General features: G+C 48.1%; 1 protein-coding gene and 1 long non-coding RNA gene across 6 annotated transcripts in view; one reads left to right on the top strand and one right to left on the bottom strand.

Annotated features, from left to right (window-relative positions):
• PAX8 (paired box 8) overlaps positions 1–24,633 on the bottom strand; it is a 62,928-nt gene extending 38,295 nt beyond the window's left edge. For 4 of the 5 annotated variants that reach the window (XM_025354017.1, XM_025354019.1, XM_025354020.1 and 1 more), the window contains exons 1-2: positions 24,542–24,633; positions 24,083–24,182 (exon numbers count right to left, since the gene is read on the bottom strand). In XM_025354017.1, the coding sequence (XP_025209802.1) occupies positions 24,083–24,107 (25 nt within the window). In that variant the 5' untranslated portion in view covers positions 24,108–24,182; positions 24,542–24,633. Of the gene's footprint in view, positions 1–24,082; positions 24,281–24,541 lie in introns of all 5 variants that reach the window. The other variant, XM_025354018.1, reaches the window with a different exon arrangement.
• LOC112604699 lies at positions 4,901–11,465 on the top strand. The gene is made up of 3 exons (XR_003115266.1): positions 4,901–5,335; positions 9,064–9,240; positions 11,281–11,465. It is a non-coding gene; the product is annotated as an uncharacterized LOC112604699 (long non-coding RNA).
• Positions 24,634–26,910: the final 2,277 nt, after the last annotated feature.

Below are 26,910 nucleotides of genomic sequence, written 5' to 3'. Positions count from 1 at the left end.
TTTTTCCATTCTCCACATGTGAAATACTCACAAGACCACTTTTTACCTCCTAAATATTTACCTAACCAATATCTCCCTGCCTGTCCCCAGCATTCATTCGCTCATTCATTTATCCATTCTACATATATTTTTTATGCCTACCATGTAGCAAGCATTTTAATAGAACTGACTATATAGAATTGATTTCTACCTTCGTGGAGCTTCCAGGTTAGGGATAGGTAGGCTGAAGATGGGTATATTTAAAAAGTAAATACAGAAATAAATGTGTAATTGTGCTAAGAAGAACACAACAAGGTGCAGTGTTAAAAAATACTGGGGTGGGGTGCAAGAGAAAATGAGTTCAAGCTGATTAGGAAGATGTCTGTAAATGACATGTAACCTGCGTGGAAGGTGAGTAGGAGTTAACTACTCACCTGGACTCAACCTTGCTCAAGTGAACCTTTGCTACCCAGCTGGGGAGCAACACATCTAAACCCTAGTCTGGCCATATCACTCCCATATTTAAGAATCCTTGCAAGACATGGCATCATTTTCTTCATGGCAAAGTCCAAGCTACTAAATCTTGAAGTCAATGCCCACCACTACCTGACCCTGACTTAGTGTTCAAGCCTCATTTCTTACCTGTGTGAGCATTGAACCTGATGCCCTAATAACACAGAATTGTTTGCCATTCTTTTGCCACATCTGAATCCTCTCCTGGGTCCTTGACTGTGTCCTCCATGCCTGGAGTGCCCGTCCTCACCTTCTCCTGATTGATTTCCATTCATGCCGTAGGAGTCAGTTCAGGAAGCTCCCTCCTACAGTAAGTCTTCCCTGGCTTTCCCTGCCTGCTCTCTTTGGTCCTTTCTTTTAAATAAGCCAGGACATAATCTCATTAAGCAGAATATAAGTGCCTGCTGGTTATTGAAAGGAAAGAAGAAAGGAAAGAGAGGAGGAAGGAAGGAAGGGAGGGAGGGAGGAAGGAAGGAAGGAAGGGAAAAAAGAGGGAAGGAGGAAGAGAGGTATAGAGGGAGGGAGGAAGGGAAGGAGAGAGGAAGATCCACAACAAGTTTAGTGAAGCCCACACCTTCTTTGCCTTAAACAGAATTCTGTTTTCCACAGACATATACTCATAGAAACGAGTTACTTAAAGAGGATGGTCCAGATTCCACAGTCCAAAAAAAAAAAAAAAAGAGAGAGAGAGAGAGGTTTGCCCTTCTTCTGAAGGAGTCAGGATATGAATGCAGAGGTCTTCCTGTTGGCTTACATATCAGACCTTCAATGTCAACAATAAACGTGTGAGCACTTGCCAGGCTCACACTGTTGAGAACAGCTTTATGGTTGAATGTGGCAGTGTGTTCTGCAGGAGTCCTCTGTGAGATTAATGCTACTCTTGCCATTTTACACCACTAAAGAAACTATCACTGACTCTAGTCTTCGGATTCTGAGCCAAGAAGTCTTTTTCTTCTAGCCTTGGCCATAGAGACTCTATGGAGAATAATGGGAAGTGATCTACACAGACTCCTCCCTCACTGGGTTGATAGCTTTGTTGGGAAGATTTTAACATCCATCAAAGGAAAAACCACCAGAGACAGCTCAAGTTAGGGAGGCAGAGGGTTAGCAGCAAATACTACTCCTCCTTAGAACTCAGGCATTCCAGACTCGGAGATACCATGAGAAGTTTCTGACTCAGGACTGTGTGGGCCATGCTGCATGCTTATGCCTGCCAGGGCTCAATCAGAAAAAAAAAAAAAAAGTGGGCACCAGTTCTCATTGCCAAGGAGCTCAGTATTGTGTTCAAGGCCAAGGACATGATCAATCCAGTCTTAGAATCTGGTTTCCTCAGATCTCTTCTGGTATCAGCCAGGGCTTGATCAGAGGACAGAAACCTTCGTAGGTATTTCAACAAAGGGGCTTTAATATGGGGAATTGTTGTCTGGTGTTGGAGGGCTGTAAGAGCACAAAGGAAGCACTGAAATAACCCAGAGATAGTAGCTACAGGAAGCAGCAACTGCCCCTTGGGCTGGAGGAAGCAAAAGGAAGAAACTGGAGTTATCAGAATACATGCTTAGAGGAAGGGCCTGTGGAGCTGGGACTTGGATCTCAGAAGGGCTGGCACATTGCAGCTGTTCCTGGGGGTCATGTGCGACTGGCTCTGGGAGAGCTGAGAGCTGGAATCTGATTCAACTACTGCTACTGAGGTATTGGCCGACAAGAGCCACATACAACAACAAGAACAAAGTCCTTCCACTATCCTTTAAACTTCTACTACTTTCCAGGTGGCCCATTTATCAGTCCCTCGTGTGTGTGTGTGTGTGCACGTACATATATAAAAAATACATACAGAATATATATAATATATATGAAATATATTCATATATAATATATATGGAATATATTATATATATAGGATATATATAATATATATAGAATATACATAATAACACCCAAACTGAGAGGTAGCTTTCAAATCTGTCCTCTTGCCCTGATGAGTGGGTGAGGCTTATGTATTCACTTATTTCCATTCCTTGAAGCTACATGGAGGAGAGAGTCGGAAACCCCTGCTTCACCTCTGACTAACTTATGACTTTGGCATGAATTTCTGTCACTTCTTTCTGTCTTTCCTTCTAGGTGTGCCCAGTGATCTAAATAACATGGTGCACGTGTAGCACCTGACACAGGACCTGGGCTTCAGTAGACCCTCCACAAATGTTAGCCATTACCCTCACCACCGAGACCCACCATTTCCATACCAGACACTGCTCCAGGTTCTGGGGACATAGAGGGATGAAGACAGATGGGTCTCTGCCCTCTTGGAGGTTATGGTTTTATGGGAAGATTCTTTTTGTAATGATTTCAAGTTAATTAACTTATTTATTAGCAAATGGCAAAGCTCCCCAACCACTATCTGCCCCTCTTCTTGCCTGGATTGATTTCCCTTCTAACTCTTCCAAAATCCTTAGTAATGATAAAAGGGCAGGGTTCTGGGATGCCCGGGGGGGGCAGGAAATAATCCCAGCTCCTTCTTTCCCCTTCTGGCGCCCGTGACTAGGCTGTTACTGATTGACTCCTGGCTTGTTATTGCTGCTGTGTGCTGGTCTTGGGGGCTCTGTTTCCCTGGTGGGGTGCCTATGCTCTTTAACGCAGCCCAGGAGGACCCTAAGATGTGAGGCCATGAGGACCAACTCCAGTTCCTTGTCTACTACACTCTGAAGCTCAGGCGGATATAAGAGGGTCTTCCAATAGAATATAAAATTTGGCTTCCCTAGATGCTTCTGCCTTACATCAGCCCAGAGGGTGGCTGTGGTGGAGGGCTTAGCACTATTCTTTCATCCCCAGGAGGGAGAGGGAGCTGGGGAGGGACAGGGGAGGGAGACAGAGGATGGATAAAGAGGTTTCCTTTGGATTAGACTCTATCTGGGAGAGAATCAAACTAGGCTCGTATTTCACCAATGTTGGACCTAAAAGAAGAGGAAAGAGGGGGAAGGAGGGAGGAAGGGCTATCTTTAGTACCCAGCCCCTCTTCCACATTAGTCAATGCCTAAGAATAATAATTATAGTCAGTATAATGGGAGGTGCTTATTTTGGGGCCAAACTGAGTATTTCACATGCATCTTTTCAATTAATTCTTACAACAACCCTTTGAAGAATGAAGTACGTTATCCCCATTTTACAAATGAGAAGATGAGGAGCAGAGACGGCATGTAACACGTTCAAGGCTCCACCCTTACAAAGTGGCATGACTGAGATTCAAGCTGAGAGCGCTCAGATGCCATAGTGAATGCTCTGCACTGCTTACTTTTGCCCACCCACCTCCAGTGCCACCCGAGGCAGCAGCACTGTATTCCAAGAATAGCTAGACCTCTCCCTAAGAACGAATATGCCCTTCCGTCACCTACCAAGTATGGGTGCTTTCCAAAACTCACTTCCAAATCCTCTCTAGCTTTTCATTATCTTGGGGCCTAATTTTTCCTCTTTAAATTTTCTCCAGTCAGAGAGGGCACCTAATTTCTTTATTTCCCTCCACTCTTGCGCAGTGGCTGGTTGTCCTCCATTCTCTTTGTTTAAATCCATTGCTGCCTCCTTTCTTCGCAGTCTTTCCCGCTCTGGGTTTGCATCCCTGCCCTCAATGTCTCCCAGTTTCCTTGCTTTCTTTTATTTCCCTCCTGCTTGCTGCCTCCCCAGTTCTTACCAGCTCTCTGTCCCAGTCCTATCCTGTCAAAGATGGCAGACTCCTCCAATGCCACCGATCCCCTACCCATCTGCCTGTAGTCTTCCCCTCTCTCTCCCTCCCCGCTGGCTCTTTTGGCCATCCCCCTTCCCTGCATAATCTTTATTGCTTGCATGACTGCTCAGGTTCTTTATCCCATCTTCCCCTCAAAGGCATTCGCAGCTCCGCTGTTATTCTTGTATTAGCATTGAACCCATTAAAGCTAATTTGTTTGCCCTAATCTCCATTTATTTTTCCCTAGTTGATATTAGATTTCCCTTTCTATTGCTCCAGCATGATTTTCTCTTTGTCTTCCTAATGGTCTACCCCCCTCTCTCTTCCTCTATTAATCTGGTTGGCTTCACTGTGTGGTTTCAAGGCCTTTCTCCGCCTCCCCCAGCCCTTAGATTAACCCTGTCACCTCCCTCCCAGGAAGGGCTTCAGTGTGTGGATTTCTAGGGATGGAGCTGCTTCAAATGTCAATAGACCTCTAAGCTCCTTAAGAAAAGTACTGCTTGACATGAGGCCCTGCCTTTTCCTGGAGCCAGGCTAGAGGCCTTGGGAGCACAGGGGCCAGAGAGCTTGAGGCAAGTGGGACACACTTGCCTGCTCTGAGCCCAAAGGTCACCAAGTCCAAGGGTTCCCTGGGTAGGGTCGCCTTTGGTGCTGTCTCAGAGATTTCTGGAGGTCTCTTCAAGCTGTCTAAGATCCTATAAATTATATTAGCAATATAAGGGATATAAAGTAACAGCAGATGGGCCACTTTCTCCCTTTAAGACCGGGCACCATTTCCCAAGCAGGGGACTCCCTTCCTTTCCTTCCTGCAGGAGTCATGCTCCCCCTCTGTGGATGTGGCCTTGGGTATGGCTACTCCACACCCTGCACTCTGGCCTTCAGAAGCCCAAGGAGAGAAGCCAACCAGGAACAACCTTCCAGAACCTTCTCCATCCTCCCACCGACCTCCCCAGCCCCGTCCTCTCTTTGAATCTTGTTGTCAAGTGTTTCCTCCAGATGCCTGGCTCCTTGAGGGGAGGTGCAGCTTTTATCTGACCATGCAGGCATGCTTTGCAGTGGGTAAAGTAGTGCTTTCCTCCTCCCAACTGCACACTGGAATCACCTGGAGAGTCTAGAAACTTCCCGCCTCAGGTCAGTTCAGTCAGAATCTTTTGGCATAGCATCCCTGAATCTGTATTTTTAAAAATCTCCTCTGTTGATAGCCTAGAGTTTATATCTACTCTGTGGATGTCAACAAACACTTATTGAAAGCAATAATTAATTGATTAAACATGAACTTCTAGTCAGGGGCGGCAAATGGAGCTTCCCAGTGCTCCCTGCAGGTTTACTAGAGGTCATTCTTCCCAGATCCTTCCCACTGAGCTTCCTAGACACTTGCAGACTCCTGGCATCACACACCAGGGCTGTGGAAGGGCCCTCTGGGCTTCAGAAGGAAGGTCCAGGGTCTCTGCATTTGGAGAGGGAAACAGACAAGGCAGGTATGCGTTTACGTGCTTAGCGACTGTACAAGTTACTGCGCTAAACCCTCATCTCCCCCTGAGGTCAGAGGCCTGTGGCTATTAGTGCTTTTTTTTTGTTTAACGGGTTGATATTAAAGCAATTTTCAGTACATTAGATTTCAATTCAGTGAGCACCCACTCTGTGTATAATAATATTCCAGGCTGCGTGTATGTGGAGAGATGGTTTCTGAGTAGAAGACAGTTCTTGCCCTTGAGAAACTTACAAGTTAATAGTCCCTGACATGTTATAGAACCTTAAAGCTTTTCAACCCATTTACATGCACTATCTCCTTCCATTCTGTCCACAAATAGCTCCGTGGAATATCTGTGGAGGTGTGTATGTGGGTGTCTGTGTGAATGTGTCTATGAATGAGTGGGTGTGTGCATGTGTGAATATGTGTGTATGTTGGGGATGGGGATGGATAGTAAAGGACATAAAGTACTGTTAGGTTCTACAGCTCAAAGTTATAATGCTATAAATGTGAGTTTAGTGGGCAGTGATTTAAAAATCACCCAGAGATGGGTAAGGAGGGAAATAGAGGGGGGTGAGAAGAACCCCTGCTGAGGGCAGGAAACCATGAAAGTAGGGGTGGGTAGTGAAGAGGGAGAGAAGGGGGAACAGGAAGGAAACAACAGATGTAATTGGGGTGACTGCAGAGACTGAGAGGCTAGAGGAACCAGGGAATCTTGAATATAATCAAGTCACATAAAGACGCCTCCCTCACCCGGACAGTTGAACTAAATGACCTCTAAGTTTCTTTTGAACGCTGGGATTCTTTGCTTCTGAGATCTTAACTAAGATACAACCTGATGGGCTTGACTAGCTCATGGAGGAGGCATTTGTAAAGGGTGGGCTTTAGCCTGAATTAGGGTACATTGAGAGAGAGAGTGTGTGTGTATGTGTGTGTGACTGTTTTGTGTGTGTGTGTGTGCATGTGTGTGTGTGTGTGTGTGTGTGAGAGAGAGAGAGAGAGAGAGAGAGAGAGAGAGAGAGACTGTGTGTGTGAGTTGCAGAGTCTTCAAGGTGGGGGCCAGAAGGAGGGCCTGGCCATCCTGGGGATCATAACAGGTAAGAAGAAATGAAGAGGAATCACCTTTTTGAGTGACACACAGGAGCAAAATCTGTGACAAAACCGTGCATCTGTTGTTTCCACACCTGTCGACAGCAGGCACCATGGCGAAGGAGATTATCCACTCTAAAGGCTGTCCTCACCGCTGCAGAAGGAAAGGGGAAGGGACAGAGGCCAACAGACGCAGCCTGCAGGCTGTAGTTTCTGGATAGGAAAGAGGGGGTGCTGAGAATTAGGAGGCCTAGGTTCTGCCCACTCTGTGACGATGCCAGTCTGTGCCTCAGTTTCTTCATCTGGCTTGACAGAAGCAGATGATCCTTCCAGTCCTAACGTCTACAACTCTGGGACTGCCCTCAGCCAGGGAACAGAGGCCAGAAACCCCCAGAAGCTGGTACAGAGAGAGCTCTAGAGGGAAACATTGAGTAACCTTCCTATGTGACAAAACACCAGTGGTGACACTGGGGGTGCCGTAAGATGAGGGAAGGTAGCACACAGTGGGACCTATGGGCTACCACATGACTTGGATGGTGACAAAGTGGACTGCTGCGGCTCACGGACTATGAAGGTAGATGTGCACAGTGTCTATGGAGTGGCAGAGTTGCAAGGCACACTTCTGAGAGGATGCTTGCCTGGGAAGGAGAGGTGACTTGTCTAATGTCACAGACTCACCTCATGGCAGAGCCAAGAAAGAACCTCAGTGTTCTGACCTAAATCCCTGTGTAAGCCCTTTGGGAGCTTAGTGCCTTCTTGGCTGGGGCCATGTTGGCAGAGTGGAGGAAGAAGGTGGTGAGGTTTGCACCGAACATGTCCTGAAGCAAGGCCTGCCCTGAAAGATTTCAGGTTTTTTTGTTTTTGTTTTTTTTGAGACAGTTTCACTCTTTCGCCCAGGCTGGAGTGAAGTGGTGCGATCTCAGCTCACTGCAACTTCTGCCCCGCCCAGGTTCAAGCAATTCTTCTGCCTCAGCCTCCCAAGAAGCTGGGATTATAGGTGCCCACCACCACACCCAGCTAATTTTTGTATTTTTAGTAGAGACAGGGTTTTGTCATGTCGGCCAGGCTAGTCTTGAACTCCCGACCTCAGGTGATCTACCTGCCTCAGCCTCCCAAAATGTTAGACTTATAGGCATGAGCCACTGCACCTGGCCGATTTTAGGTTCTTGTATCAGCTTGTTTGCTTGTCATTTTTGTTTTCTTAAGTGTTTTTTATTTTTTGTAGAGATGTGATTTTGCCGTGATGCTCAGGCTGGTCTTGAACTCCTGGGCTCAAGAAATCTTCTGGCCTCAGCCTCCCAAAGTGCTGGGATTACAGGTGTGAGCCACCATGCCTGGCCTTTTCTAAGTGTTGAACCTGGACTTGAGGCTCTCTTTGGGGGATTCTGGCTTGGGAAGGGGAGTCCCCTTGTCTGTTGGAGCAACAGGAAAGGCTCTGGAAGATGGATGTCACCCTCCCCTTCTCTTTCTGTCAGTCCCAAGTCAGAGCTTCTGCAGCTGGTGTTGCTCAGACCCAAAGCAGCTGAGGGTCAAGTCAGGGCTGGGTGGGGACTGAAATGGACTAAGGACACACAATACTCAGGTGTCATGAATTGAATTGTCCCCTCCCCTGTCTCCACCCACCACTCTAGTACCTGGGAAACAAGGTCTTTGCAGATGATCTAGTTAAGGCGAGGTCATTAGGGTGAGCTTAATCCAATATGATCAAGTCCTCGTGGAAAGGGGAGATTTGGAGACAGAGATAAAATGAGAAAGTCATATGAATATCAGAGTTATGCTGTCACAAGCAAAGGAATGCCAAAGACTTCTAGCAAACCACCAGAAACTACCAGAGAGGTACAGAACAGATTCTCCTCCAGCCTCAGAAGGAAACAACTCTTCTGACCCCTTGATTTGACACTTTTGGCTTCCAGAACTGTGAGACAATACATTTCTGTCATTTAAGCCCTCCAGTTTGTAGTACTTTGTCACTGCAGCCCTCGCAAACACATGCACAGATCAATAGAGCTTTAGAGCTTTAGCCCTGAATTTCACACAGCAGACTTGGGCAGCCCCTGGAGGCCGCTCTCCTAGGGTAACTGGCTGCCCTGCCAGTTCCCTCCAAATGACTCTTAAGTATAAGGCAGGTTCAGTCAGTCAAGTAGAGGGTAAAAGACTTTCTAACATCTCTTTCGGTGAACCTGTTTCTCTTGACATTACTATCCTTGCTACTGAGTCATCATCTTGTTCTCCATTTGTGATCCTTGCATCATGTGGCAATGTTTTTTTTTTGTTGTTGTTTGTTTGCTTGTTTTTTCAGTGAAAGAACATCAGTGTATCAGCACAGCAAAGCCTCCACATGCCAGGCTGGGTTCCCTCCAATTACCAAGACCTCCAGGCTTCTCCTCCTTTCAAGAACTTTCTGACCCTGGATCCAGTCTAAACGTTGGTTATGCACTCACCTGACATCCACAGGTCCCTTCCAAAGTGCTGTCAGGTAAGTGATTCTTAAATTTAATTCAGCAAATACCAGTCGAGTCTTGGTTGCATCAGGGATGGGTTTTCACAACAATCTCATGAGGTGGGTGGGGCTGGCCCTTTGCCCCATTTTATAGATAAAGATGCATCTCGGAGGCTCAAATGGCCTGTGCACAGCCTGTTCGGGGCAGACCTGAGACTGCATTCAAATCTGATCTGCTTCTATCCACAGCCAGATGGGAGATCTCTGGGAGGAGGCACAGTGCAAAAAGAAGGGCTGTGCCCACAGCAGGCAGGCATGAGGGACTCCACATGGGAGACTGTGGGTGGGCTGTAGATCAGTGTTTCTTAAATGCTGATCATAAAATAACCCCTGGGAGCTTGTGAAGGAGACAGATTCCAGGGTTCCACATTTGCTAACAAAATCCCAGGAGGTTCTGATATAGACTGCACTTGAGAAACGCTTATGTAAAGCCAAGAAAGAAGGAGAAGGAGAAGGAGAAGGAGAAGAAGGAGGAAGTAAGGAAGAAGGAGAGGAAAAAAGAAGAAAAGAAAGATCCATTTAACAAATACTTGTGAAGCACCTAGTATATGTCTACTAGGTGCTAGATATTGTTTGGAGTTGTATTCCCAGTCCGCAGGAATTACAGGAATCTTGTAATCTTTTATCCTCACAGATGCTCTCACCCTAAATCTGACCAATCACTCTGCCAAGTCAACACCCAGCATCCACTAGGAAGGTCTCTTGCTGGTTCAGAACTCCCCAGACTTGCCAGTGTTTTTTACTCCCAGTGCCCATTGCTGCTCAACCTGGCTATCTGGCCTTCAAGCACAGGCTTCTGTGCCTGCAAGATGCCCCTAGGACCAGGCACGTATCCCAGTGGGGCAGCTCTGGCCTCAATGGCTGCATCAGGTTCCCTCAAAGACTGCATTTCTCGTTTTCTCAGTTCCCTTATTGCCAATTATTATGAAGAAAATAGAAAACTAATTATGGCAATATCATGGGAAAGGATCAGGTATATTTCATGTTGGAAAAACTTCATATACAAAACTCAAATGTGCAAGTTGGGTCAACCGAGGAAGCAATAAAAAATGTTGTTCGAGAATTAGGTGAAAAACAGCAGCCCAGACATTTGCGGAGTCCTCACTCCTCAAGTAGGATTTTGTGTAAGGTGCTGGGGATAGAGAGAAATCTGAAAGGATTCTTGTTCTTTTCTAGCTCAGAGGCAGTTTGTCACGGTAAGAAGCTAAGTGACATTTGTTGGAACAGGTACTGAGTACCCGGGGAGTGGAGCAGAGCAGGTGCAGTGGAAGGTCAGACAGGATGGTCACTAAAGGTAGAGGGTATCTAAAAAGGTCTTAGGAAGAAGGTGGAGCTTGACTGAGGCTTTGTCAAGGAAGTGGGAGTGGGAAGGGTGTTCCAGGCAGCTGCATTGAATGGGCAGAGACACAGAGGTGAGAATGTACATGGTGTATTTTGGAAACAATGACTAGTTGGCTGGAACCATGGGTTTGCATACGGAAATAGTGGGAAATAGGGCCACGGAGGTAGGAGAAAGTCTTCTCAGATTGTACATCAGCAGTTTGCCTGAAAATGCTTGTTAATGATTGGATTAAAAGGAAGTGCAAGGAGAAATCTGATTATTTTGGAAAATCACCAGGCTAAGTTTGTCTGAAACAGAGCCAAGAGAGGAGAGAAACCAGCACATTTTGATAAAGCGAATAACCTAGCTATCATAGATTATTGCCATGGCTTTTCCACTTAATAAAAGCACTGCAAAGCCTGAAGACAACAGAGTCAGTAGGTATGCAGCTGTGACAAGACAGCCAAGAAGGATATGAAAACTGCCAACAACAGAAGCTTGAGGTCAAGCCAGGGGAGGATGGAAGTTTCATGCACAAGTGAATAAAATGCCCTAAAACATATATATCGAGTGCACTTTACTCGGACGTTCTGATGGCACACTGGAATTAACACCGTAGCTTAGCTTCTCTTGTCAAAGCCCCCACAGTTGGGCTGAACCCTGAGCATGTTCCCATTGCTGTCTCCTTCACCCAGGGCTGACTGCTGGTGCCTGGAACCTGCACACGCTCCTGGGACTCCGCATCTCTGCTGGGGCTGGTTTTCCCTCTGAGCCACCTTATGAAATCCCACCCTGACCCGGTCACAGCTCAGCATGCCTCCTTCTCGTACTTGCTCAGCATTTTGTGTCTATCTGGACTGAAGCCTTTGCTTTCTGTCTGTGATTGTGGTGAAAGTTCAGTTTGCTTTCCTGTCTCTAGAACGTCAGCACGAAGGCCGAGGCATGGTCTCCTGAGTTCCATAACCCCAAAGCCTAACTCCCTGCCTGCCACACTGAGGAGCTCAGTAGACATTGGCATACTAAATTGAACAGTTGAGTAATAATGCTGTTTGAAATAATTTGGAGTTAGATCTTGAGGCTTGTGTGGCCAGGGGATGCATGACTGGGTGAGGGCACATCATAAAAACTGAAGGTAACTGAGCATGTCGGCGGTTGGGGTGAGAAATTTGCGTGGAGCACTCCAGACACAGAGACAGCAAAGCCCAAGTGCTGGGGAGTCAGAGTGAGAGAGTGAAGGGGCACTCAGTGCTTCTTTGGGAGCTGGATCAAAACTTGAGATGATCTGACCACATGGTGCAGACTGAGCACACACTTGGGAGAGAAATGGGCCAGGAGGAGAGGAGAGAGGTTCACCACAGGACAGTGGATGGCTGGGAACAGAAGCCCTCTCCATGGTGGACCAAGAAGTCTGTGCAGCCGAGAGCAAGACAAAAGAAGTAATGATTTCTATGGGTAGCTGGGATGGAAACCTCAAGGGTGACAGGGTCTTTAAAGGAAATCTCAAGGAGGGCATCATGTTCCAGGTGTGCTCCGGGATGCTGAGTAAGAAAATACCACTTTTTCCGTGTGTGTCTTTACTCTGCCACAAGGCACCTGGGCTCCTAAATGACCAACACACACATGCTATACTGGTGCCAGGAAAGAAGGGTGTTTTGTTGGGAAAGTCAAGGTGAGAGGAGGGACCAGGACTTGGCTCCTTTCTTTGAAGGGTGACAGTGTAAATTCTCCATATGTCGATCTCATCATTTCACAGAGCGGGGAGCTATGGCCACAACGTGCCTATCACCCAAGTCCAGCCTCACGTCAGCTGGACACCCACTGTTCTGACACTTGTCAGCACATGGGGCACCCAGAAGGTCACGGTGTTCTGCAAAGAATGCCACAAAACAGTGAGCTCAGCGTCTTGAAAATCATAATGTTTTGCTAAGTCCAATCCCAATCCTAAAAAAAAAAAAAATATGAGGTAGAGGCCATTGAACAGAAAAAATTTACATGTTAAACTTGAAGATAAGTACAAGTGTACCTTTTTCCTACCACTGTTGTTCAGTTTTGTTATATTGACCAGCACCTCTGCCCACCCTATAGGGTAACACTGTTTGAGAATCACTGATTTATGAAAGTTATATAAATATTGGCTGATCAAATGTATAAAATATGCATGATGGCACCATATTGTGTGTAATAGTGACAAATGCAGTTCACGTGGGTGCCGAAACAAGCTCGGGGTTGTGCATGAGACTGAGGTTCGCGTTCACACTTCTCCTTTACAGTGTAGTAGACAGAGCATGCCTGAACTGCCTGGGGCTGAGGGGTCTCAGGCGCAGAGTTGCCCGGGAATTCTGAGCAAGGACAGAATGTTAGAGAGAATATCCTGAGCTGAGCAGAGAAGCCCGTCCATGCTAGCTGGCAACCACCTGCCTTCAGTGCTTCATTCTTAGGGGACCTTGAGGTCAGTCCTGGAGTGGATGAGTCCTGCCACTACTGCTGCTGCCCACTTGGTAGCTCTGTCCTTATCTGGGAAGAGCCACTGTGAACCTCAGAGACCCAGTGGTGCTAGGGGCTGATGCAGGCAAATGACTGGCTGCTTCCAGATCTTATGTGAAAACAAGAATGCTGGACCAAAAGGTCTCTACAGGGCTGCAACACTACCCATGACCTGTAACTTCAGTGAGGGGTTAGGGCCAGGAGGGACTCATAGTTGGACACTGGTATTCATCTACTCAGACCTTAAACCACAAGTTGCAAGAACAGGGAGGTCACATGTCAGTGACCTCATGCCTAAATAGATGCACAGCACAGAGCAGATTCCCTGGATAGCTTACACCCTACCAGTGCGTTGATTATGACTTCCTTTCTAGCAATTGTGAGGACAGCCAGTACTCATCAATCACACCGGTAACTTTACAGCTGCATTTCTCAGGGTCTCTGAGAGCAGGGCCTTCTCTGGTCTTTTTTAATCACCCACGGACCTAGGACAGTCTTCACATACTTGTACATTTTAAAGGCTTACTTGTAGTATGTTTATGTGTATGAGATGGGGAATATTGTATTCATGTGTGCATGTGTATGTCTGTGAGTACTGTGATCTGTGTGTGTAACTGGGTATGAGTGTGTGTGTAATATGGATACAGGAGACTAGAGTGAGGACAGCCAGGCGTCCAGGCTACAAGGTCTAAGGAGGCACTTGCTCTCTGGGCCAACCCTGCCCTTGCATGAGCCAGAGAGGGAGAGCCTCCTTGAATTTTGCACCCTGGGTGCCTTCCTGCTTCACCCTAATCCCACCGGGTTGTCTGTATGTTTGGATGTGAGTATTGTACATATGCTGTGTATGTGTGTGCATGCATGTGAGTGTGCATGGATCTGTGTCTGTCTCAGCAGCTGTCACTGGGCCTTCCAGTCCCTGTCAGCAGGTGAAGGAGGCCCCTTCACTCCCTTGGGTCCTGCTTATGCAGCACAGGCCACAGCAAAGGCTTCCTGCATTGGGTCAGCCCTCACTCTAACCTCAACATGCCCTGGAAGTCACTCCAGCGTCATGGAAAGAGTCCTAGTGATGAGATGGAGTGTCTGCTCTGCCACAAGTGCTGTGGGACCAGGCAGGGTCGGGACATACCTCTCTGGGTCTCAGTTTCCTCACTGGCAAAATGTGGCGATAGAATCTCATCTGTGAGCCCCCTGTAGCCTTGAACAATCTGGATCTAGGTAGACCAGCATCATGAAAGCCTATGAAGCTTCTGAGATGTGCGAGGCATACGTTCTCCCAGGTGCTCAAGTAGCTCAAGTCTGGAAGCTGAGAGCCACAGAGATCGAGCCTTCTCCAAAATTTGGACTGCAAGGCATGCCATACAGGCAGAGTGCTAGGAGACCTTGGGGAGGTGGGGAGGAGGAAGAGGAATCATGGACAGCTTCACGGGGAGGTGGCTTTGGAGCTGGGTTGGGTGAGGACAGCTGGAATGTGGGGAGCACGTGACCAACTGCTTTGCAGACATGGCATGGGCCCCAGCCAGGCCCCAAGGAAAGGAGAGTCTCAGGACAACAGCTGTGTCACTGTCAGCAGGACCCTTGAAAGCAAGTGCCACCTGCAAAAGGGGGAGCCCTGAGGCCCAGGCAGGCCTGTCACAGTGTGGAGCACCTGTCTAGACAGCCCCATGGCCAGCAGTGGGGGTGGGCCGTGGGCCATGGCGACCTTCCTGGTATGGGGTACTGCCATGTCCCCAGAGAATACGGGGGGCCCAGGAAGGTCCACAAGGCTCGAAGGACCCAGGTCTTGTCATACTGCCAAAGAGATGTAAGGCCTAGAAAGGGGAAAGTTTGCATATCTATGAAGGCATGGAACCTAGGCATTGGAAGTGACCAGCAAGCGTTTTCGTTTGGCAGAAATGTCTCCATGGCACTTGTACCTACAGCCCTGCCACATTTTGCCACAAACTGTCCAGCAGCCCTGAGATGGAGCCCTGGTGTAGACCGTCATGGAACACACTGGCTCTGGAACAATGAGGGACCGGACTCGAGAAAGCCAGATGGGGTTTATCTGTCAACAGCCACAGCATAGTTGTGCTGGGGCGACTGTTCAAGGTAAATGACCTTCGGTGCTCCCGCCAACCGGGTTGTTAGTGTTCAGTCCTTTCCCTACCAGTGAGTTGTTTTGTCCGTTCATTCCCCCTCCTGGTTCTGCAGGTCTGCCTTCTTGAAAGGGAAGAGCAAGACTCCAGCTCCCTGCCCTGTAGAGGTGCCTTCTACCTTGCTCAGTGTTGAAGCAAAAGAGCAAAGCAAAGCTTAAGTCAGAGATTTGGTGCTCAGCTAATCGCAGAGACTTTTAAATGTCAACCAGGGTTTGCTATCAGGCCAAAGCTGGATTATTATTACCCAAAGTAGAAAATTGTGAGACAGAGGCAGGTGGGGAGGGAGGGAGAGAGAGAAGGCGGCACAGGATTCGTGGATTTAATTTTTTAAAAATAAATATATGATACAGTGTCAATTAAAGACAGCTACTTGTCTTCCTGCAGTCCTGTCTCAGCCGCACACACAGCATAACTGCAAACCCACTTGAGCTCATTTTTGCTCAAAGACCAAATCTGTTAAGTCCTTAGAATGTTCTGAATTTCAACACACAGTCCACAGACAGCCACTCTATCAAAAGCTTAGTGTTTTCCCTATGAGTGGGTTTTCTGGTAAAGTGAACTAAGGCGTCCTTTTCCATTTCAGGCTGTGGTAACAACAGATAACAGCCACAGAGGTCATAGCCAGCACTTTCCATGCGTCCCTTCATTTAATCCCAGTACTCCTAGGTGGTAAATCTATTATTTTGTCCACAGGAAATATTAAAAAGTCTGTCCTAAATTTTAAATGGAACAAAGTGCTGGGTTTCAAGTTACTGGTGGCCATTTCACAGGAAATACGACGACAATGGGACTCTGGGAATGTGTTCTGGAGACTTTGCTCCCTGGTGACTACTACATGGAGCATGGAAAAGTGTCTTGAGTGGCAGCTATGTGCCAGGTGAGGAGACAGGTTTTACTTACATGACTCCCCAGAAGCCCCGCAACATCACCATATTTTATAAAGACGAGGAAGTACAAGCCCAGAGAGACAACTGACTTGACTAATTTCACACAAAAACAGCAAGATCTGGGCCAAGAAGGAAGCCCGGGCTTTGCCTTCTTCTGCCTGCAGGGCAGGGGCTTTCACTCTGGCTTCAAGCTGATTTCAAAAGTCTCTTACCCTTTTGACACCTCACGGCCCCAGAGTTTATCCCAAGAATAATAGTTCTACTGTCCTCCTGGAGATGCCGAAGAATCGAAACTGCAACACACACAGAGGGCCTGGGTGTGCGCAAACACTGTAGTACACACCGATGGCAGCAGATTAAGCCATTTCTCTTTTAGGTGTGTCACCCAACCAGCTCCTGGACCCTTCTGCTGTGCTGCCCTGACAGTCACAATATGTCCTAGTGGACTAATTAGCACTAACTACCCAGGTCACCCCAAGGCCATTTAAGAAAACAAATAGAAAAGAAAAAACCAATGATTATTGTGGCTGAAGACAGAAGGAAAAAAAAGTTAAAAGCAGGGATGAATGAATTATTTTTTCTTTCTCAATCTCTCCCTCTGCTTAAACCAAAGACAGGTTTTCATCTGAGAGCCCGGGAGCTAAGCAGCTACTTTCTACATGAAAACGTGAAAACATTAAAAGCCCTTTCTTTCAAGCTAACATTCTAAAACTGAACCTCTGCAGAGATTCCAAAGAGAAATGCCTTGCCTTTAAGCCCCTGAGTGAGAGGGATCCTGAGGAAGTGCCAGAGGGGATGAACCTAAGCTTTGGGACATAACAACCGGCGCCTCCAGTGGCCACCACTCCTAGCTATGCTGTCTGTGGTTGGAGCCCCCAGTGCTGGCCCCTAACAGCATGGGGAAGCCTCCCCAGCAACTCTGAAGCTATTTGCATCACCTCCAAGATGAACCTAGGTAGGGAGGCTGAGTGTACTTTGGAGATGCCAAGTTAGGGAAGTAAGTTCCCCGGGGTCCTTCAACGTGTGGTGCCTGAGGATAGCTGCTTTTTTTTCCAGTGCAGATGGAGACACGGCAGCCTTGGGGGGATGTGTGAAAGTAAGGCCACCCTCCCTCTGCCTTTCCAAGTGACTGATCATCTCCTTTTTTCTCATAGCTACTTCTAGAAGAGGCATCCAGGCAGGAACCACTTTTCCATTTCACAGATGGGAAGACTGAAAACCATACTGGAAAGGGGCGTATTTTAATTAAACTGGAGAGTGGGGAACACTGATGAGGAAAGCAAACTGATACACTGAAGGCCCTGCCTGTCACTGCCAGCACAACCACTTGAGCCTTCTTATCAAGGGTTCTGATGGGAGTTTCCACTAGGATTGCAGGTGCCGATCATCTAGTAGCCGAGTTCTGATGAGTTGGACTTTGGGTGGTTGAGGTAGGGAGCAGTGGAAAGGGGAATTGGAGTTATATCAACCTCTTTGAACATCAGTTCCTTCCCCTCTCTTCTATAACATTGTCAATAGCAATACCTGCCTGGCAGAGTTGTGAGAATTAAATGATAGGATGCATACTTCTGCTCTCAGCACCATACCACACCTGTGGCAGTCCTCAGAGGGGAGAATCACAGCTTCCATTCACTGAGGGCTCACTAAGTGCCAGGTCTGCTCAGCTCTTGTGCAGCCGTTCTCCTTCTTTGGATGTAAATGAGCAGGAGGAGCTGTGAGGCTGGCTGGGCTGAGCCATAGGGATTGCCAGTGTCTTCTATAACATTCAGGACTATGGAGGGTCCACAGGTAGAAACACAGAAATGGAACCCAAGTATCCCTGGAGGACTCTTGGACTTTCTTTCCCTTGATCTTGGACATGGCTCAGTAAAGAGATGCTGGTTTCCACCCAGGCCCATTCCTGGGGAAGGAACCCCCAGCCAAGCAAGGTAAAGCCCAGACTCAGTGACATGAATTACAGGTTTAAGACAGAAGCCTTCCCATGAAGATTTTTCTGGCCGGTGGCTTATATAAAGGAAATATGCTCATCGTATTTCTATCTGGCCAAGGGAGGGGTCTAGAGGGGCTTTCAGCAACCCAAACGGTCTTGTCAGCCCTAACTCTGGCCCTAAGGAAATAATTACGAATCCTCAAGATCTACTTAAAAGTGTCTTTACTGTAGATAAACAAAGAAGACTGGATGCTTCTTCCAGCAGAGACTCCATCCAACCCAGGGTCACTGACCACTGACTGGATGAACTGGGATTGTCTGGGAGAGTGGAGTTTTCAGGAGCCAAGAGACTCCTGGATTGTCATGCTCTGTACTCCTTCCCCAGGAAAGGAATGTCTAGAACTCCTGCTGAAAGTAGTCATCGCCTGCACTTCCTAGGCAGAGTGTGTTAGCTCCCTCCCCAGAAGAACCTGGGCTAAGGTGTTCCAATCTGCATTCGGAAAGAATCCCTCCCGCAAAGAACTCTACACCCGCTAAGAGAAGATAACGTGAGGGCACATTCTCCTCTCTTAGAGGGTGTTTTCAATACTGAGTTCTATCTCTGAAGAGAATGAGGACCCGGTGGGGGCCAGTGCCCCAAGTTTTCAACGAAAACAAAAGCAAAACTAATCTGCAGCCTTGAAGGTGAGCTCGTTCATTCCCCTGCCTCCACTTTTTAAAACATTTTTTTTTTTTTTCTTACATGAAACAGTTTCATTAATCTTTTGGCTTCTCGCATACTCAGAACCATAGAGCTCAAAGCTTCTCAGCTCAACTGAGAACTCAGCACTTCTTGGACTGATAAATAGAGCAGCTTTAAAATGCTTAGAACTGAAGACAGACCAACTGTGGCGAGAGAAAGTAAACACATCCATGCACCAGTCAACCCTAGCAAGCTCCTGGCTGAGATTACAAACTGCAGTTCCTGCCTGAGCTGGCGAGGATGCTGGAGCAGGCTGGGGGACCAGAACCACAAAGCAGCCCTCCTCTGCCCCAGCTAGTTGTGCCCCAGAAGAGCCAGGTCCTCGGGGAATCTTCTTGGGGCCCGGTTTGGATGTTCCTAAGCATACAAGACTCTACCAGTGTGTTCCTCATTCGTTTCAGATTTGGAAATGTACCAAGAGAAGCGGGAACCGGTTTTATTCTTTCTGATCTGGATGGGACTCCTTTCCTTTGCATTCAAGCTCTCTGCATACAGGTGAAACTTGCCAGTGAGAGACTTGGGATTTTTCACAATTATTTTTCACATAATTTGATATGAATATTTGAGGAGCTTTATCTATGGACAATATATACTTTAAACATCCCCCTCCCCAAGCCACACACACAAATTGTTTTTATGAGAACCAATTAATAAATGGTAATTCATTCAGGCATATCTTCACTAAATTACCGTTTCCTTTAATTGCAGGGGAATTTTCCATTACTAAACTCTCCCTTGCTGATTTTTTTTGCATTATTTATATATTCTTTCAATTTCACTAATAGTGAGGTTGGTATGTGATATTATCTGATGTTTGTACTTCTTAAATTTATTTTTCATTTAAAATATTTCCTCATTCTTGCAGCTCCCCATAATCTGGGAGAAACATCAATAACAGCAGACAAGATTTTATAATGAGTGGTTGAAAAAGGCACTGGCTGAAATCAACCTGATAGGAACGCGTCCTGTGTGATTGTGTTTCTCTCATTCCAGGCGTGCGTGTGTGTGCATGTGTGTATGTGTCTCCTTTGGGTTAATGTGGGAATGCTTTCCTATATCAGTAAGTCACAAGTCGATCTATGAAAAGATTGTGCATACAAAATAGAGATGAGGATCACAGGGGCTTTAATAACGAAATAAATATAAACAACACTCGAATCTCTTTATAAATCCCAGAGCACAATGTGTGTTTTCTTGCTTCCTTTTCATAACCCCAAATAAAGACTTTGACAGCCAGATATCCAAGATCCGGATCTGCCAGCTTCCTAAAATTCTGCCTTTTAAAAAAATGTGTAGAAAAGTAGGGGTATCCCATGGTGGTTAGGGGTTGCTTAGAGACTGTGGTAGAGATTTGGTGTTAACAAAAATGTGTTTTTAAAGCAGGATTTCGATTTTCTTATACTGAATGGCAAAGGTTCCACGCACCTGGCTATCTTCATTTCTGAAATAAATGCTTTCATTTTATTCTCTCCAGCTACCTTCTCCCTTTCTTTCCTCTCCACCCCCATCGCCTCCTTTCAGTGTCCTTCTTTTTCTCTTTATTCTTTCACTCCTTTCTCTCTCACAGCAAAATGTTCTGGAGGATGTGAATGATTAAACTGTTTACTCCAAAGTTTAGGTATGAAAAGGCATGTCACTGTAAGTAAAGTTTCACCTTTATACCCAACTCCATCAATAATTACAGAACAAGGATGACTATTAGTAAATCTTGCTTACAATTGGCTCTTACAAAAATGATTTCATTTTTTCTGGGCATACCAAGGTCGACAGATTTTACTTTTCACAAAAATTATTTACACAGCAGAGGAACCTGCTCCAAAATGAAGGCAGCATATAAAGGGCCTTTGAGTGTATCCATAGGAAAATGAATACCTATAAAATGCATCTCAATAAATTAGAGATTTGAGGCCATAAATAGAACCTTTTGACATATTATATTAGTAGATGCCCTCTAATTTGAACCACAGTGTCCCTTAATAATTAAAATTCCATGAGATTGATTTTTTTATTTGGTTTCCTTCACTTCCTTTGTCTTCTTCAACAAAATTAGGCAGAGTCTTTTTGGGGGTAGACTGATAACATTAATTAACTTTCCTTCTACCCCCAAAAAGTTCCAAATAAATGCTTCCAATAGACATCAAAAAAGTGTCAATTAGAAATAATTACTTCTTATCAATCAGTGGGGCAATTAAAGTGACAAAGCTTAAAAAGATACTTATCTTAAAACTAATTCACAAGGTAGCTAAATTATCTCCTAATTAACTTGCATTGAGGAGGGTGGGGGAGATAGACCGTCTTGAAACAAAGATGAATTGATGAACCCCAATACCTCTTTATGTTCCTCAAAGCTGCTTCCCTTCCCTGAAACCTTATTTTCAACCCAGGCAGGAAACCTGGGAAGAAAACAGATCCTTTCCAAATGCATTTGTTCCCCTTTCCTCAATTCTAAAACCAAGAGGAAGGAATGGGGCTTTAGATCTCAGATCAGGGAAGTTAGAGACATCGTCCTCTGCCTTGTCTAATTTTACCACTTGAATGAACTATTTTCAGGACCAGTGGGAGTGGGCTGCGACAAGTTATTTAAGACAACTTTTAATGACAGCCTACTTGGTTTCACAAAACTCTTCCTCGCTGGTGCAGTATTGTTCTCACTGGGGCATTTATCATTTCTTCTGCATCTTTGAATTTTTTTAAAAAATGTTTTTGCTTTAGAGAATTTCGTCCCTGATGCAACAAAAATAACGATTTTAAGGAACGTTCAGCCCATCGCTGACCTGCGCACATTAGAATGATTCGCGTTCAACATTCCTTCAGAATAAATCTGTCGGAAAGACAATGTTAAGACTCTCTGCAAGGCAAGACCAGTCAACGACGAGGCGAGAGTGAGCCGTGGCAGGCTGGGCGGCGAAGGCCGCGCACGAAACTTTTCTTGAGCGTCTCGGGTTATTGGGAAGGGTGCGCTCGGCCTCGCTCCCGCGAAAAGCCGTGTCGCTGCCTGCGTCCCGGGCTCTGCTCAAAGAAAACTTACAGGGGAGCTCCCTAAGCACTGCCGAACTCAGAAATGGAGGTGCCTGGGGAAAAGGGGGAAGCTGCTAAAACCTGAGAGAAAATGGGCTTGTAAAAACAAGAGGTGTCCGCTTATGAATTTAGCTCCAATTATAGACAACAGTGTCAGGTAAACTGATAAGAAAGACGGAGGGCCTCTCCCTCAGGTTTGCCAAAGGGAGGGTTCAGAAAAGAAACGGGGAGCGCCTTCAACAGTCTGTGCTGTTACAGGCTGTTTTCTTGTTTTATTAGCATTTAAATTAAACTAAAGAAGAAAGTCTCATCCTCCCTTGCCGCGTTGTTTATTTGTTTTGGAAAGAAGGTAGAAGAAGCCCCTCTGTCTTTCTGAAAAGAAGACGGGAAAAAATTACCTGGTAGGTCCAGGGGCAGAGGGCTCCCTCCCAAAACCCAAGCGCGATTTGCATCGGAGCTAATGGGAAAGCACGCATCTCATCATTTGGGACTGATACTGATTAAAACTACAGTAAAAATAAATTGTGCCTTTTTTTTCTTTCCATACTCTAGTCCCATTTATTCTAATGAGTACTTCTAGAATGAAAATAAGTAGCCGGAAAAAAAAGAAAAAAAAAAAAAAGCTCATCTGAGGGACGGGGACATCGTCTCATTTCTTGGGCAGTGACAGAGAGTAAGGGTCCAGCCCTGCCCAGTAAATTTGACTTCTGAGAGCATCCACTCCTCCTGCCACCGCCGGAAGGGTCAGGGGAAGGTCAGGAGGAAAGATGGACCTCCAGAGCCGAGCAGAGTGCCACGGACCAGCCTGGCATGGGATCGGGCACCGGGCACTGCATATTCGGCCTCGAGGATGGTCCTGGTGATGTGTGGTATTGTATACCACGGTTTGGCTAAAGACTAAGGGGCTAAAACCTGATCCTGACCTTAGAAAGTGGCCTAGGAGCGCTCGTGGTTCCAGGGCGCGGACCGTAAAGAGGTGCCAGGCAGCTCTACTCGGTCCCAGGTCTCGCCAACCTCGCTGAGCAGGGGAATGGCTGCGAGGTCTCTACCCTGAGGCCCCTGAAGGGACCCCGCGCCTTCTGGGGGCAGCCGGACTATTCTGGCCCAGCTCTCTGAGGGGAATGGGGGCAGGGAGGGAGCATTCTGCTGACTTCGTCTGCAGCTCTAGAGAGAACCCAGGTAAAAAATCTTTCGGCGCCCCAGGGGGTTCCCGCTCCGCTCCTAGTCGAGCCTTGGCCCTGGGACTGGAGACTGCGCCGCACAACCCGGGCCCCGCCGTGCGCTTGGCTAAATAGAGATCTCAGCCGCGCTCCGCGCCCGATCCGACCCTCCTTATTATAACAAATGTCCCGTTTGTCGAGCGGGACTTCATATTCGCGGAGAATTCATTCTGAAATATTGATTTCCTCTCACTTCGCCGGCTCAAATCGATAGCGATGCGCCCTGGCCCCATAAATCGCCTTCTCTGCGGCTGGCCAGGCTCCATCCATCACCGCGGGCCGCGCTGCGCCTCCGCCGCTGTCCGCACTCGCTGCGCGCGGGGACGGCTGCACCCACCAGCCCCGACCCTGGAGCTCCTTCCCAGCAAAGACCCTGCCCAGCCCTGGCTGGGAAGGGGGAAAACAGGCATCGCGGCCTGGGAGCTCGAGTGTTTTTGAAGGCCCTGTTCCCTGGCGCGGGTGGGGAGGGGGTTTCGACTCCGCGAGCAGCTTAGTCCTCACCAGCCGGACGCCCCGCGCGCGGCTCCCTGCCTGCCCAGTGCTGGGCCAGGAGGAGTCGGAGAGCACCTGAGTGCGCTGCCGGCTCCCAGGCCCGGGACCACCGGCTCTATTCCCTTTAGCTTGAGAGATGCGGGGAGCTCACAGTCCAGCCAGGGGAGTCACTGGGAAGGACTGCGCGCACCCGAGGAAGAGGGCTCAGAGGTCGGGGACGGGGAAACGGCCAGTCCAGCACCGGTGCAGCCCAGGGACAGAGCAAGAAGAATGTCCACCCTAATGCGCCATGCAAGACTGGGAATGGAGCTCAAAGGAAACCCCCTCTAACTCCACAGAGATCCCCTCACCGTTCCGTGTGGTCCCTCGAAACCAAGACCGGGGGAGGGCGGCTCAGCTGGCCGAGTGGAACCCCAGTGCCCGAGAACAGCGAGGCGGCTCCAGCGAAGGGCCAGGCCCCAGGCGCCCCCAGCTGGGTCCCCACGCGGGTGGGTCCCGAGAATCCCGTGCATACGCTCCCGAGATCCAGCGCACGCACGGACGCTCAGCTGCGCGGGGGTTGGGGGTCCTGACCACATCGCGTTCTTACCAGATCTGATGGAGTTGTGAGGCATCGCCGGGGAGTCGCTCGCAGCCCGCCGAGGGCTCTGGGCTTACTCACGCAGGTCCGGGCCGCGCCTGCCGCTGCCCTGCACAAACCCAGGAGAAGGGCATGAGATGCGATGAGATTCGATGCCTGCATCCTCAGGCCCCCTCCCCAGGCCTTATCCTTTACAACCTGCATCGTCTGCCAGGAGTACGAGGATTTTTAGGCGAAGTAGGGCCAACCTCAGCCCGGCCTAGCTAACAGGCTTCCCAGGAGGATCAAAGATTGAGGGTGCGCTGAAGCTCCAGACTCCAACCTGCGTGCCCACTCCCTCCGCTGTCCCAGTCTTATCCCGTTTAACTTGGGAGGGAAAAGGCTGCCAGGCTTCCTGGGACCCTCTCCCTTCTTCCATCTCCCGGTCCTCACTACAGCCAGCTTCCAGCTAACCCCTGGGTGACATACCTGGCCGGCTGGCTGCAGGCCCTCACTGCCTGGGTCCGCCCGCGAGGGTGCCCTGGGCCCCGTGTCTCTCCTCCTTCTGAAGTTTGTTCCCATCCACCCGGCATCGCCAACCGGTTTTATCCCGCTGAGGCCCTGGGAGATGGGTCTGGCGAGGCTCGCAGGCCGCGGATTGGCTGGCTGGGTGCAGGGGGGTGCGGGAAGGGGAGGATTTTGCAAGGGGGACATGGCTGAGTGGACTCAGGAGTTAGAAACATTCGCTGGGAGCTTCTGTTTCCAGCGGAGGGAAGAGGGAGGCAGCTGAGCCCTAACTCAGCAGGCCTGGAAATATTGGAGGAGTGGGGAACCGAGGCCTAGGAGCCTGAGGATGAGGCTCTCTGGGTCCTCCTGGGTCACTGACCACCAGAAGTAAGAGGAATGGTCTCTGTAGGATGCCCTTCTTGCCCCCTGTCACCCCTGGTTTGCTCACCAGGAAGCAGCCTTTTCTTTTGTAAAAGGAAGGAGAGAACTTCTGTTTTATGCCTGATGCTTTAGGTAGAGCCTGCTTTCAGGGCTGTGGGCAAGATGCTATTACCTTCTCACCACAGCTATAACCTCTTCCAGAGAAGAATCCTGAGCAGCACCTGAAGCCATTCCTTCTGTTCTACACAGATAGCGTCCACACCCTTGCATTGTTAGACTAACAACATTGTCACATAACCCATTCCACAGCAACTCCTCGCCTCTCTCCTCTGGAACACACGCAGCCACCTGCCCTCTTTCTTGCTCCTTGAGGATTTTGAACTTGGAAGAAGAGTTCAGGGGAAGGGCATTGAGGGCCTAGACTTCACCTCTGCTTGGAAAGGCCTTAGAAAGGAACAGGAGTGAGCTGACCTCTGGTCTGGTCTGTAGGAATCAACAGCCTCAGCAATATGGGGGCCTGGGTGTGGTTAAGAAAGGGTCTCATTGGTGGGAATGATGGCGGGGCTGGCGAGCCCTGGGACCAAGCAGAGCTGCCTGGTACCTCTTTATCTTAGTGATGGCAAAAGCTGCCCCCTCCTTCCTCATAGTTCTCTCTGTCGGGGAGTCGGGGTGCATATAAGATTGTGAGTGGGTATGAGTGAGCAAATGTCCTGGAACACTGGCAGGCCTGGGGGTCAAGGCGTGGATGTTCCCCCAATCTTTGACTAGACCTCTGGACTCAGGATTACAGTCTAGAGGACAGCCATGCCCTTTGCAGAGATGGCTCTGCAGGCCTGGTGGGGTTGTTCTGGGACAGGAGGCTACGGAGCCAGTGAGAGGGGGCAAGGAAGGGGCAGGGGAAACTGGGATATTCAGGGGGATTGGATGTGTGTGTGTGTGTATGCATACATGTACATGTGTGTGAAAACACATGAACTATTTTTCTGAATTAAAAAAAGTTTCGTCTTTCATGTCAATCCACAGCGTCCTTCTACCCAGTCTTTCTCATCTCTCTATTTAGGAGAAATGAATCATCTTATGAAAAGGGAGAGAAGAAGGTGTGTGTCCCTAAATGTTTCCTCCACATTTGCAAAGAAGGGCTCTCAACAAAAATAGTTGGTGCTTCATCGTTTTAAATGTTTCTCTAAAATTGTAATTTTAAATTGCTCTGTGGTTTTCAAAGGTCCAGATCCCCAACTTCTCTGGCAGAAGAAGATTGTCTCCCAGAGAGAGACAATCCAAGGGTGTTGGGATGGAAATGGATCTTGGCATAGGTCCTACGGACCCCATGGGCCAGTTTGCTGTCCTGGCTTGTGTCCTTCTGCTGCAGGGGAGGTGTGGAGTGTGGCAGCCACAGCAGAAACTCTCTTTGTCCACCCAGGATTCCCTCCCACCAGGGAAGCAATGCTCCAGGGTGAATCTGATAGGCCCTCATTTCAAACAGTTCTGACAACCTTAGAGATTCTACCCAATCTAAGGGTCTGATAGGTACCAATATCCATTGACTCTCAGGCAATCATTCTTGCCTATGCACACCTTTTCTGCCCAAGCAGTGAACTCTCTCCCTTTCCCATCCCCTTTTTGGGCAAAATTTCTTAGAGGACAAATCCAGCAAGTTATCAGAACATTCCTGTCCCATTTATAAGCTTATCTTTCAAATTTCATTTTAAGGTAAAAGCAATGTGCACCGTTCAAGGTTACTCCTCAGGCAAAAACACGCTCCACACCTTGACAATACCTCTTCTCCAGACTGCAGGTGACATAGCAGATGACCAGAAGACTCAGCAGAGGAGATCCAGGACCAGCAAGAAGTGAGAATGCAGTGAACTCCTGCTGCAGGGATAAACACGGGCCTCCTGGACTGGCCCTGCTTCTAATGAGAATCAGAAATCAGGCCTGGGTTCCTTGGTATTTCCTAATTCTCTGAGACC

This window comes from Theropithecus gelada, chromosome 13 (assembly GCF_003255815.1).
Source record: "Theropithecus gelada isolate Dixy chromosome 13, Tgel_1.0, whole genome shotgun sequence".
Taxonomy (NCBI): domain Eukaryota; kingdom Metazoa; phylum Chordata; class Mammalia; order Primates; family Cercopithecidae; genus Theropithecus; species Theropithecus gelada.
Note: the sequence above shows the minus strand (reverse complement) of the source record. Positions and strands in the feature narration are given on the sequence as shown.